This window comes from Pseudophryne corroboree, chromosome 7, assembly GCF_028390025.1.
Source record: "Pseudophryne corroboree isolate aPseCor3 chromosome 7, aPseCor3.hap2, whole genome shotgun sequence".
NCBI lineage: Eukaryota > Metazoa > Chordata > Amphibia > Anura > Myobatrachidae > Pseudophryne > Pseudophryne corroboree.
In genome coordinates, this window is record NC_086450.1 from 257,581,026 (window position 1) to 257,595,513 (window position 14,488).

General features: G+C 45.9%; 1 protein-coding gene across 4 annotated transcripts in view; it reads right to left on the reverse strand.

Annotated features, from left to right (window-relative positions):
* The window catches only part of WDR75 (WD repeat domain 75), a 1,043,598-nt gene that overhangs the window by 520,502 nt on the left and 508,608 nt on the right, over positions 1-14,488 (reverse strand). For 3 of the 4 annotated variants that reach the window (XM_063934110.1, XM_063934108.1, XM_063934107.1), the window contains exon 10: positions 3,730-3,789. The exons of the other annotated variant lie outside the window; for it this stretch is intronic. In XM_063934110.1, coding sequence (XP_063790180.1) covers positions 3,730-3,789 — 60 coding nt within the window. The remainder of the gene's footprint in view (positions 1-3,729; positions 3,790-14,488) is intronic. 4 annotated transcript variants of the gene reach the window in all.

Consider the following 14,488-nt stretch of genomic DNA (forward strand, 5'->3'; position numbering starts at 1 on the left):
ACCTCTGACATTGCAGCTCTGCTCTTCGTTCCACCCTGCCTGTTTATGTAGGACACCACTGTGACGTTGTACGACTGAACCTGAATGGCTTGAGCTTGCAGAAGATGTGCCACATCTAGAAGGCCCTTACTTCCAGAACTTTTTTTGGAAGGAGAGATTCCTGACTTGACCATCTTCCTTGGAAGTTTTCCCCCGGGGTGACTGCTCCCCAAACTCTGAGAATACAATTTTGAATTCCGAAACCTGCGGCCTTCGAGTAGGTGAGAAGTTTGGAGCCACCAGAGGAGTGAAATTCTGGCTTTCGGCGACAGGCGTATCCGCTGGTGCATGTGAAGATGCGATCCCAACCACTTGTCCAGAAGATCCAGCTGGAAGAACCGTGCATGGAAACTTACATACTGTAGAGCCTCATAGGAGGCTACATCATTCCCAGAAGGTGAATGTACTGATGAACCGATACCCGGGCTGGCCTCCGGAAATCCCAGACCATTGATTGGATCACCAACGCTTTCTCCACCAGTAGAAACATCAACTTCACTTCTGTGTCAAGTATCATCCCCAGGAGGGGCAGTCTCCTTCTCGGCTCCAAATGTAACTTTGTACGGTTCAGGATCAACCCACGATCCTGGAGTAGTTCAGTTGAGAGAGCAATACTCTGCAACAGCCTCTCCCTGGAAGATGCATTTATCAGCAGATCGTCCAGATATGGAATTATGCTCACTTCTTGCTTGCGGAGGAGCAACATCATCTCTGCCATGACCTTGGTGAACACCCTCAGTGCTGTGGAGAGGCCAAATGGCATTGTCTGGTACTGATAATGACGTTCTTGTAGTGTAAACCATATGTAAGCCTGATGAGGCGGCCAGATCAGAATGTGAAGGTACGCATCCTTGATATCCAGGGATACTAGGAATTCCCCCTCCTCCAGACCTGATATCACTGCTCTCGGAGACTCCATCTTGAATTTGAACATGGTCAAGTAGGGGTTTAATGACTTTAGGTTCAATATAGGCCTTACCGAACCAACCGGTTTTGGTACCACAAACAGGTTTGCGTAATAACCCTTGTGTGTTAGGTGAGGTGAAAATGGAAGAATGACATTTGTTTGTAACAATTTTTGAATGGCTTCCTGTAGGATAGCACTTTCTGTCAGCGAAGCTGACAAGCCTGATTTGAAGAATCTGTGAGGCGGGAGTTCCTGAAACTCCAGTCTGTACCCCTGGGCAACAGTATCTGTGAGCCAGGGGTCTAGGCATGATGACGCCCAGACATGACTGAAGTCTTTTAGTCTCGCTCGCACCTGCCCGATTCCCAGGCTGGGAGGTCTACCTTCATGCTGAAGATTTTGATGAAGCTGGACCTGGTTTCTGCTCCTGGGAACCTGTTGGTGCAGGTTTTCTGGATTTCCCCCGACTTCCTCTAAAGAAGGTGGGGGGGGCTTTGGATTTTTAATATTTTGCGGTCCGAAAGAACTGCAGTGTAGGAAAATATTTCTTAGCCGGTGCTGCTGCGGAGGTTAGAAAGGTCGACTTACCCGCAGTCGCCGTGGATATCCACGCATCCAAAGCATTCCCGATCAAGGCCTGACATGTGAAGGGTAGGTTCTCTACACTTCTCTCGGATTCTGCATCCGTAGTCCATTGGCGTAGCCAGAGTCATCTGTGTACCGAGACTGCCATGGATGTAGCCCTTGCATTACGCAGGCCAATGTCCTTCATGGCCTCCACCATGAAACCTGCAGAATCCTCTATGTGACATAAAATCAAGTCAATGTCACTCCTATCCATAGTATCTAATTCCTCCAGTAATGTGTCTGACCACTTTACTATGGCTCTAGAAATCCACGCACAAGCAATAGCGGGCCTTAGAGCCACTTCTGTAGCAGTGTATAGTATTTTGAGCGTAGTCAGCCGGCTCCTTTAAGGCGGTTGAACCAGGGACAGGTAAAACCACCTTTTTTGACAATCTAGATACAGAAGCGTCAACTATAGCTGGGTTTTCCCACTTCTTTCTGTCCTCTTCAGGGAAAGGGAAAGCAATGAGAATTCTTTTAATGATCTGGAATTTTTTCTCTGGGTTTTCCCAGGATTTTTCATACAAGGAATTTAACTCCTTAGAACAGATATTTTCAACCTTTTGCAACTTGCGGCACACCGAACAAAAATTAAATATTGCAGAGGAACACTGAAATATAATGGTAATCCATAGTGCAGTTGTGTGTCCTAGGATGTCATGTCGCCGCTCCACCATAGGTAACGCCTGAGCCACATCTGAGAAAGCCAGAATAGCTCAACACTGCTCGGGTCCAAAATTAGAACTGGCTCTGCAACCACTAAACACACCAGTATTGATTGTTCCAGGGCCTCAGTACCGGCAAAACACTGACGGGTCTGGCTCTGCGGCACACCTGGAGACTGCTCAAGGCACACTAGGGTGCCACAGCACAGTGGTTGAAATACACTGCCTTAGAAGCAGGGAAGGTAAGCGAGGATTTCTTATTAACGGTAAAATAAATTTCCTCTTCCTGCTCAGGTACCTTTTCAGTAATATGCAAAACATCCCTTATGGCTTCAATCATTAGTTGCACCCCTTACGCAAGCAGGCTCAATCTAGCACCTGCGATAGCTATCGCTATCTAGTCAGATTACGTAGATTTTTAGAACAGATCTCTCCGTGTGCACCCCCCTTTATTAAAGAAGGAGGCAGTGAGAAATACACAAAGTACTCCTATACCCTTACAGATGTAGTCATTCTCAGCTCTGCCAAAATGCATGCGACTACTCCCACCAGCATGTGATAAGTTGTCAGTGCGATTTTAGTATGCATTCCCTATGGACGCTTGCATGGGAACATACACACACACACAACCATTCACAGGAACACTTTGCATTGCAGCAAACATGAGTATGGCTACATATGTATGCACAAAGGAACATTTAATGCAAAACAGGCATGGGCAATAAGTGCTTGACAAACTGATCCAAGTAGGGGAGGAAGGAGCTATTTGCATGACCTGAACCCGAGAGCGAGGTATACAGGGTGGCCAGAACCAGTTCTCTCCGAAGGTGAGCTGAGGCAGGCAGCGTCTTCAGTACGGAGGAGAGAGAGGAGAAACCCAGTGGTGGATTACCTGCAAAACGGAAAGCACCAAAAGGGTGGAGGAGGGGCTAACAAGACGAGCCTGCATCCCCCCTTCTGACATGGACCTCAGGGCAAATGATTGCTTAACATGTAGCGCCAATTACCTAACTGCTGGGGATTGGTGAAGCGTCCATTTGTGCGTCCTATAGTACGCTTAGTACTGCCCACTCCGTAAAATCAAAAAAGTAAACAAAGAAAGAAAAAAGTAGAAGTTGATTAACAGAAGCCTCATGAAACAGTGTCCACTCATGCAGGCACCAACTAGCTACCTGTGGCTAGGGGCTGGGAACAGAAAGGAGAGGGAGCCTGGGCTGCTGGGAAAGAAGAGTTAACCATTTATTTTCTGCTGCTGAGAAAGTACTTAACTTTTAGAACAGTCTAAAATATTGAAAAATTACTAGCGCCTGAATCATTAAGTGGTTTAACCATTGGGTGCCCAGACTCCTCCCCAGCATAAACCCTGTGTCCCCTATGGAAGAAGAAAAAAATAGTTTGGCAAAGTATTTTAATTTTTAATAACCTATTGAACATAATCAAATACTATTTTTTTTTTACTGATTGACATGACCACACACACAAGATAAATACCTTTCAAAAGGCCCTGGATGATTCTGGAGACTTTTAAACCCGCATCAATAATTGTGATCTCTATAAAAGAAAACATAAATGAATCTACAATTCAAAAAACAATATGTTAGCCTACAGTTTACAAACATTGATTATAATTATACAGGTTGAAAATCCCATATCCAAATATTCTGAAATACAGAATATTCAGAAATACAGACTTTTTTGAGTGAGATAGTGACATCTTTGTTTTTTGATGACTCAATGTACACAAACTTTGTTTAATACACAAAGTTATTAAAAATATTGTATTATATGACCTTCAGGCCGTGTATAAGGTGTATATGAAACATAAATGAATTGTGTGAATGTACACACACTTTGTTTAATGTACAAAGGTATAAAAAATATTGGCTAAAATTACCTTCAGGCTGTGTGTATAAGGTGTATAGGAAACATAAATGTATTCTGTGCTTAGATTTAGGTCCCATCACCATGATATCTCATTATGGTATGCAATTATTCCAAAATACGGAAAAATCCGATATCCAAAATACCTCTGGTCCCAAGCATTTTGGATAAGGGATACTCAACCTGTATTATCATTAATATAATTGCAATACATTATAATTGCTGGGGTGCCATTCCTAATGGGTAAATATACCGTACATACAGTATCCCTGGATCCCAGGAATGAGGCAGCACTCCATGGACTTATTAAAGTGCAAAAGCGGTTTAATCCGAAATCTCTATACTACTCGTCTCACAGGCTGGGCATGGTTGCTAAAATAACGATTTGGTCAAGCGGCTCTGATCCCCTGCTTGGGAACTCCGCAATACCAACAATTGTGAAACAGTTTGTGCACATAAATATTCAGAAAAGTGTGCGGAATATAAACAAAACAAAATATAGTGTACAACACAACCTGTGGCTTTCCAGCTTTTTTCCCCAACTACAAGTCCCAGCTTGCCCTGCGACAGCTTTGCTACTAGGGTATGCTAAAGCTAGTGAAAAGCATGCTGGGATGCATAATCTTGCAACAGCTGGAGAGTCATAGGTCGGCCTGGCATGGGTACACGAGTACCTGAATTACATGCATCCCAACATTTGGAACAGGGAAAGAGGGTAATTTGCGCTGGATATTAAAAGTGGTGTGGCCTATGATAAAGGGGGTGTCTCTTCACGGGAGTACCGCAATCCCGAGCCACGCCCGTTCTCATTACTGAGGGGGCATACCCAGCACTCTGAGCTGCTGGCATGCTCCCTCTCCCTCTGAGCAGTCACTCAAGGAGTAACTTTCCAAGGACGGTGGTTAAACCTGGAAGCCGGCCTGCCCATCAACATCCTGGAACTAAGAGCAATCTACTATGGTCTTCCTCAGGCAGCCCCTCTTCTAAGTAATTGGGCCATTAAAGTGCAGTCGGACAATGTAAAAACATTGGCTTACATAAACCGACAGAGCGGAACGAAGAGCAGAGCGGCAATGTCAGAGGTGACAAGAATACTCCTCTGGACAGAAAAAATATGCATTGGTGCTGTCAGCCATCTTCATTCCGGGAGTAGACAACTGGGAAGAAGTCTTCCTCAGCAAACACGATCTCCATTCAAGGAAGTGGGGGTCTCCATCCGGAGGTATTCAAATAAATAACAGAACTTTGGGGATTACCCCAAATAGACATGATGGCCTCTCGTCTCAAGAAGAAGCTTCAACGATATTGTTCCAGGTCGGGGGACCCACAAGCAGTGGCAGCGGACGCCCTGGTTTCTCCGTGGGTGTTCCAGACAGTTTACGTGTTTCCACCACTCCCTCTCATCCCAAGAATCCTAAAGCTCATAAGAAGAACAAGGGTTCAATCGATCCTCATTGCTCCAGACTGGCAGAGAAGGGCTTGGTACGTGGACCTTCTGAATCTACTGCAAGAAGAACCGAGGCCTCTTCCTCTTCGGGAGGACCTGCTGCAGCAGGGGCCGTTCGCTTATCAAGACTTACCGCGGATATGTTTGACGGCATGGAAGTTGAACGACTGATACTTGCTCGGAAGGGCATTCCGAAGGTCATTCCTACCCTGATACACGCTAGGAAAGGGGTAACGTCTAAACATTACCATCGTATTTGGAAGAAATAGGTCTCTTGGTGTGAATCCAGGAAGTTTCCTATGGTAGAGTTTCAACTCGGACGTTTTCTCCTCTTCCTACAGGCAGGTGTGGATATGGGCCTGAGGTTGGGATCTATGAAGGTCCAGATTTAAAATGGTGGGAATCGCAGCTGAAGGGATGCCCTTCTTCCTCAACAACGTACCAGGCCTTCGAGGCCAATCTGGAGCAATGAGAATTGCGAGTACGTCCTCTTGTTTCAAGCTCTTAAGAATTCAAGAAAGGAGAGGGAATGGGGGAAACAGGTAAACTCTCTAAAATGGCAACGGAGTCGATAGGGCATACAACACTAGGGAGCTTTTTGTTGAGTCAAGATGCAATCAGGACTATCTACGGCTTCCCCGACTTAGAAACGATGGAATAAGTGAGCATGGAGAACCAACTCTCCCGGGTGGAGATACTGCCCTGCTGAGGAAGTCTGTCTCCCAATTGTCGACTCCAGGTAAACGGATGGCTGATATTGCGGTTGCATAGGGCTCTGCCCAATGAAGGATCATGGAGACTTCTCACATTGCTCCCCTGCTCTGTGTACTGCCCTGTCGGTTTATGTAGGCTACTGCAGTGGCATGGTCAGACTGTACCTGAATTGCCCGACCGCACAGCAGATGAAAAGCCTGGCAGAGGGCATTGTAAACAGCTCTCAGTTCGAGAATACTGGTCAGGAGAGTGGACCAACGGCCCTGGAACCGTGAATCCTGTGTTACTGCTCCCCAACCCCTGAGACTCGCATCGGTGGTCAAGAGTACCCAGTCCCTGGGGCAAAAGAACGACCCTATAGGAGGTGTGGGGTGTGTAACCACCACAGGAGGGACAGTCTGGAGTGAGGAGAGAGCAGACTCAACTTGTGCATAGATAGACGAGACCCAGTCAATTTGGAGAGGATGTCCAGCTGGAATGCTCTGGAATGCAATCTGCCATAGGGAGTGACTTCGAATGAAGCAACCGTTTTCCACAGAAGATGGATACAGAGATGGAGAGATACTTGTTGGCGTTGTAAAACCTCCAAGACAGCTGCTGGATTGCCTGAGCTTTGTCTTGAGGAAGAAAAACACGCTGTCATGTCCAGAATCATTCCAAGAAATTGAATTCTCTTGGTGGGTTACAGGTGAGATTTCTGAAATTTCAACCATGGCGTATCAGAAGGTGATTGGTGGTTGCAATACTTTCCTGTAGTGCCTTCATTAGCAGACCATCCACAGGTAAGGTAAGGTAGGATGTTAACCCCTTGTGTCCTCAAGAGCTCCATCGTCACCGCCATTATGTTTGTGAAAACCCTCGGAGCGGATGACAGGCCAAAAGGTAAGGTTTGGCATTGGTAGCTTGATAAGGCAAATAGGGACATGGAGATATCCAAAGATACTAAAAACTGCCCTCTTTCTAGCTACGCAATCACAAACGCAGAGATTCCTTCTTGAACCTGAAAACCCGAAGATGAGGATTGAGGGATTTCAAGTTCAGAATTGGCCTGACGGCGGTTCCATCCGGCTTTGGGACCATGAACAAGTTTGAGTTAAATCACTGTCCCCTAAGCTGAAGAGGCACCGGGATGATCACCAGTGCTTCTAATAACCCGTAGATTGCACTCTGTAAGAGCGTTCGCTTGTCGTTTGAAGCTGGTAAACAAGACGTGAAAAAACAACTGGGGGACTAGAATTTGAAGTCTATCTTGTATCCTGTTGTGCGACCACGACCTCTGGTCCCTCTGGCTGCATTAGATGCTCCTCTGGGTGCTTTATCTGTATCTGGAAGGAGGGCGAAAGGAGCAAAAGGAAGGCCCCGTATAGGGACACCATTGTGGAGAAGATGCGGAGGAAAGAAATGTAGACTTAGCCCCTGTAGCCAGTGTAATCCATTTGTCCAGATCTGGTCAGAACAACGCCTCACCACTGTATGGTAGGGCCTCCACTCCTAGCTTGGACAAGCCAAACAGCCACACAAGCAGACAAAGCCATAGCGGAATTTCTTGTATTAAGCAGAAAAACATTGGGTGACACCTACGAGGAATACCGCTGGCTCCTAAATATGTTGTGCTAATGTTACTAAGACATCCGTGGAGTGTCCTTCCTAAATACCCGTTACTAGTTTTTGATCCCAGGCCTCAATGGCTATGTTAACCCAACAACTAACTAACTACCGCCACTGCCGTAGAGATAGATTTTAGGGTATTTTCATGTTTCCTATATGATGGTTCTTTAAGAGTATTCGCTCCCGGTATGGGAAGCACAATCTTTTCGATAAGCGAGAAACTGAAGGGTCTACCGTAGGAAGAAACATCCAGATACTTATTCTCAAAAGGAAACAAATAAGCATGAGTAATTCTCTTTGTTATCTGAAATTTCTTATATGGGTTCTTCCGCAAACTAGGAATTCAGTTTCTGTGCAATAGGAAAAGCAAGTGCAGACTTCTGTTTTTGTCCAAAAAAGAAAAGCTGAGTCTGTTCTGGATCCACCGCTGGGATCTTAAGGACCTCTCGAACAGCCATAATGAGGGCTTCCACCCCCTGGGGAGCATTTTCATCGTTTTGGAGCAGATCCTGTACAAATTCGCCTTCCTCCAGCTCTGGCATGTGCATGTCGAATTCGTCCAACTGCAGTACTGCTGGCAGTTGTTGTTTCATTTGCACTTGCTGAGAAATTACAGGAGAAACTTGCCTGGTCTGCATGGCAAAAGCTAACCCCTCTACTGATTTTGCCAGGGATTGAGCCCAAGCTGGTTCAAGGGCCTGTGTAGTATGCGCCCAAAAATCAGCTCCATCTTTCCTAGCAGCTGCCAGCTCAGTGGAAATATTAGACATCACCCCAGGATTTGGTATATGTATTGTATGTATTTTCGCACTTTTCTATTGATTGTATTTTTAATATTATCTGTATATATTTGTGTCTTTCTGATGGCTGCCCTGATGCTCCCTAATGCCCTTAGAAAATAAAAGTATTGATATTGAAAAAAAGGAGATTTATTGTAAGAACTTACCTTTGTTAAATCTCTTTCTGCGACGTACACTGGGCTCCACAGGGAATAAACATCGGGGTGTAGAGTTGGATCTTGATCCAATGCACCAACAGGCTCAAAGCTTTGACTGCTCCCAAGATGCACAGTGCCGCCTCCTCTATAACCGCGCCTCCGTGCATAGATGCTCAGTTTTGTTAACCAGTCCAATGCAGTAGCAGGTAAAAGACGACAACCGTTAGTAGCCACATATACAGATCCACCGTTCTCTTGAGTAGTTTTCTATGCCTAGTCACAACATGATTTATTAGCATAAACCGTTCATCTATTGTTCTCAACTGCTATACAATACAGAGAACAATACAGTAGGGGATTAAGTAATTACATCAGGGGATTAAATTTGACTGGCCAGTCACAGTTAATCCTATTAACCGTCAAGATAAATGTGTATACATCTGTACCACATTCTCACGACAGGAGAAGGTACCAGCGGCTAATGCCATACAAACCCAAAGAAGCTAAGTGCGTCAGGGTGGGCGCCCTGTAGAACCCAATGTACCTCGCAGAAAGATTTAACAAAGGTAAATTCTTACCATAAATCTCCTTTTCTGCAGAGGGGTACACTGGGGTTCCACAGGGATAACATTGGGGATGTCCTAAAGCAGATCCTCATGGGAGGGGACGTACTGTAGCAGGCACTAGAACCCGGCGTCCAAAGGAAGCATCCTGGCAGGCGGAAATATCGAAGGCATAGAACCTTATGAACGTGTTCACGGAGGACCACGTAGCCGCCTTGCACAATTGTTCAAGAGTCGCCCCGCAATGGGCCGCCTAAGAAGCTCCAACAGACCGATTAGAATGGGCTTTGATGGTAGCAGGAGCTGGAAGGCCAGCCTTTACATAAGCACATGCAATCATCATTCTAATCCATCTGACCAAGGTCTGCTTATTAGCAGGCCAGCCACGTTTGTGAAAACCAAAGAGGGAATCAGATCTTATAAGAGAAGCTGTTCTCTTCACAAATATGGAGAGCCCATACCACATCTAAAGACCACTCTTTGGAGGATAAACCTGGAGAGGTAAAGACCAGAACCACAATCTCTTGGTTAAGGTGAAAAGAGGACACCACCATAGGCAGATAACCAGGGCAAGTTCTAAGAACATCCCTGTCACGATGAAAAATCAGAAAGGGTGATCGACAGGACAAAGGCACCCAAGTCTGAAACTCGTCTAGCAGAGGCAATAGCCAGCAGAAACATGACCTCAAGAGTAAGCCACTTAAGATCCACAAACTCAAGAGGTTCAAACGTAGACTCTTATAAGGCATCCAGAACAACCAACAAATCCCAAGGAGCTACAGGCGGGACCATAGGGAGGTTGAATCCGTAACACACCCTGAGTGAATGTATGAACATCAGGCAGAGTTGCAATCTTGCTCTGAAACCATATTGACAAGGAAGAATCATGAACCTTAAGAGAGGCCAGACGAAGGCGTAAGTCCTGACCCTGTTGCAGGAAAGCCAAAAGTTTGGGCGTACTGAACTTGAATGCATCATAATTGTTAATTGCACAACAAACAAAGTAATAATTACAGACCCTATGATAAATCCGAGCTGAAGACAGTTTACGGGCCTTCAACATACACTGCTCAAAAAAATAAAGGGAACACTTAAAACAACACAATGTATCTCCAAGTCAATCACACTTCTGTGAAATCAAACTGTCCACTTAGGAAGCAACACTGATTGACAATCAATTCCACATGCGGTTGTGCAAATGGAATGGACAACAGGTGGAAATTATAGGCAATTAGCAAGACACCCCCAATAAAGGAGTTGTTCTGCAGGTGGTGACTACAGACCACTTCTCAGGTTCTATGCTTTCTGGCTGATGTTTTGGTCACTTTTGAAAGCTGGCGGTGCTTTCACTCTAGTGGTAGCATGAGACTGAGTCAACAACCCACACAAGTGGCTCAGGTAGCGCAGCTCATCCAGGATGGCACATCTATACGAGTTGTGGCAAGAAGGTTTGCTGTGTCTGTCAGCGTAGTGTCCAGAGCATGGAGTCGCTACCAGGAAACAGGCCAGTACATCAGGAGATGGGGAGGAGGTTGTAGGAGGGCAACAACCCAGCAGTAGGACCGCTACCTCCGCCTTTGAGCAAGGAGGAGCACTGCCAGAGCCCTGCAAAATGACCTCCAGCAAGCCACAAATGTGCATGTGTCTACTCAAACGATCAGAAACAGACTCCATGAGGGTGGTATGAGGGCCCGACGTCCACAGGTGGGGGTTGTGCTTACAGCCCAACACCGTGCAGGACGTTTGGCATTTGCCAGAGAACACCAAGATTGACAAATTAGCCACTGGCGCCCTGTGCTCTTCACAGATTAAAGCAGGTTCTCACTGAGCACATGTGACAGAGTCTGGAGACACCAAGGAGAACGTTCTGCTGCCTGCAACATCCTCCAGCATGATCGGTTTGACAGTGGGTCAGTAATGGTGTGGGGTGGCATTTCTTTGGGGGGCCGCACAGCCCTCCATGTTCTCGCCAGAGGTAGCCTGACTGCCATTAGGTACAGAGATGAGATCCTCAGACCCCTTGTGAGACCATATGCTGGTGCGGTTGGCCCTGGGTTCCTCCTAATGCAAGACAATGCTAGACCTCATGTGGCTGGACAGAAAAAAGGGGAGAGTGTGGCACTGCGCTAACAGATAGGTATTCTGACTTTACTATGGATGCTGCTCTGGGAAGGGATGCGGAATCACTACCTGGTTCCGCTATGGAAATCGAGTACAGATGGGTTTTCTTCCCCTAGCGCAAGATTAGTAAAGATGAGAGACACAGAAGTGAAAAGAAATTTCTTTTATTCTAAAATTGTATAAAACATAATATGGTTATAATCATCAGTGTAAAATCACTGGTTATGTGATGTGCAAGTGATTATGACACCTATTACCGGTAAACATATAGACAAACTACATAAAACATATATAACATGTACTAATGCCAATTGTCCATAGCAAGAAAAGTCTATTTATTATAAAAGCTGTTGTCTGAGTACAGAGGAGGTGCACTTTTTAGCGACTTACCCTCTCTGATGTATTTCAGGTTCTGCAATTTCCAACAGGTGCAGGATATATCGGTGCATATGTAACACAGTCTTTAATGTGTGCTGTGACGTCAGAAGTCAGAAGTCAATCTGTAATCTGTAATGATTACAGATCGAATCGATCCCGCACTTTGCCATTCAGCGCTGAGAAACGGCATCTGCAGGATCTCCGCCGGCGGACTTCAGCTCCATCTGTCTTAGGGGGGATACTCTCATCTGGAAGACCCACCTGAAACCATTCAAGACTGGCTATGCAACTAATATCAAGGTACTCTTGAACTTTAAAAACAATAGGTCACAAGTTGCTTAACAGGGACTTCTGACGTCACAGCACACATTAAAGACTGTGTTACATATGCACCGATATATCCTGCACCTGTTGGAAATTGCAGAACCTGAAATACATCAGAGAGGGTAAGTCGCTAAAAAGTGCACCTCCTCTGTACTCAGACAACAGCTTTTATAATAAATAGACTTTTCTTGCTATGGACAATTGGCATTAGTACATGTTATATATGTTTTATGTAGTTTGTCTATATGTTTACCGGTAATAGGTGTCATAATCACTTGCACATCACATAACCAGTGATTTTACACTGATGATTATAACCATATTATGTTTTATACAATTTTAGAATAAAAGAAATTTCTTTTCACTTCTGTGTCTCTCATCTTTACTAATCTTGCGCTAGGGGAAGAAAACCCATCTGTACTCATGTGGCTGGAGTGTGTCAGCATTTCCTGCAAGACGAAGGCATTGATGCTATTGATTGGCCCGCCCGTTCCCCAGACTTGAATCCAATTGAGCAAATCTGGGACATCATGTCTCGCTCCATCAACCAACGCCACGGTGCACCACAGACTGTCCAGGAGTTGGCGGATGCTTTAGTACAGGTCTGGGAGGAGATCCCTCAGTAGACCATCCGCCACCTCATCAGAAGCATGCCCAGGCATTGTAGGGAGGTCATACAGGCACGTGGAGGCCACACACACTACTGAGCCTCATTTTGACTTGCTTTAAGGACATTACATCAAAGTTGGATCAGCCTGTAGTGTGTTTTTCCACTTTAATTTTGAGTGTGACTCCAAATCCAGGGTTAATAAATTTGATTTGCATTGATAATTTGTGTGTGATTTTGTTGTCAGCACATTCACAGGGTACTTGTACTAAATATGCCTGTAATACACTCTTTCTTAACTAACACTGTCTGAATGACATGTAGAATACTTATATGTCCTGTAAATGCACAGCGCTGATGATGCAGGCGGCTTAACAGAGGAGACATTGCCCAGCAGTCCCAGAAACAGCTCATCATGTGTGTAATGGTGCCCAAACGCTGACTGGGAGTGAGGGATAAAGAGAGATGCAGCTCCAGAGCGGGAACATTTGCAGTACACGGCGCCTGGGGAGGGGTACAGGTCAGAGCCTTATCCCCTTGCTGGGCTACACCACCTGGTACAGCGGGGGCCTATTAAAGTGGATTACGAGGTAATCCGACCTGTGCTCATTGCCCTGGTGGTCTAGTGGGGTCCCTGTACGGCCACATTGTCCACGACAGCCCGCACGGCCCATCTCCTAGAAACCGTGGCGGATCGCGATTTTCAGCGGGTCCCGCCTGGGGGACCATCTTACCTCCTCCCTGATGCGACCACGCAATCCCGGAGAGCAGCGGCAAGTGTGTGTGCATGAAGAGAAACCATAGCCCTCCGCACTAAGTACCCGGCAACTAGGGCGCGGGAGTATACAGCGCCGCAGCACGATATGTCAAAGACATATAGCACTTTTAAGTGCCTGTGCTGCGGCCTTTGAAGTCTTCTGTCTTCTTAAAAGCTCTTTTCAGGGCTGCTCAGCGCAGCCCTACCTGTTAGCTGCCTGCACCAACTTACAAACTGAGCTCCTGTGCACAGAGGCGGGGTTATAGAGGAGGTGGCGCTGTGCATCTTGGGAACAGTCAAAGCTTTTAGCCTGTTGGTGCCTCGGATCAAGATCCAAATCTACACCCCAATGTTATCCCTGTGGAACCAAGTGTACCCCGCTGCAGAAATAAGCTTTCTAGACGTACTCTACGTTACTTTATCGTGGCTGCCAAAGCGGTTTCCATGGTTACAAATGCCTGAGCTGTGTTGTAAGCGTGTCTACCGAAATGTGGAGGTATCAGGGGATATTCATAAGCAGCGCACCACCACTACAAGTTGTTGGGCTGTTGAATATACAGTTTTTAAAGTGAAATAATAAACGGTGACGATGTAGTAATTACCTATCAGACATGCAGATGGGTGGAGTTAATGCTTTATTGGTGAGGGTATAAAGGTATTTTCAGGGTAGATCTCAGTATGCTTCTGTCTCTCCTACAGGTGGGATGTCTTGAAGAAAGCTGTGTTTAACAGCTTAAACGTAGACCTGTATGATTGCACTGATGATGTGAGTAAATAAAGATTCACTGGAGTTACTCTTTAAAAAGACCCCGGTGATTGCATTGAAATGGATGTGATTAGTACTGCTCAAGGAGGAGTACTGGGACTGCACCCCAGGCAGTTGTGACCAATGGAGGTGTGTGTGCCAACCATA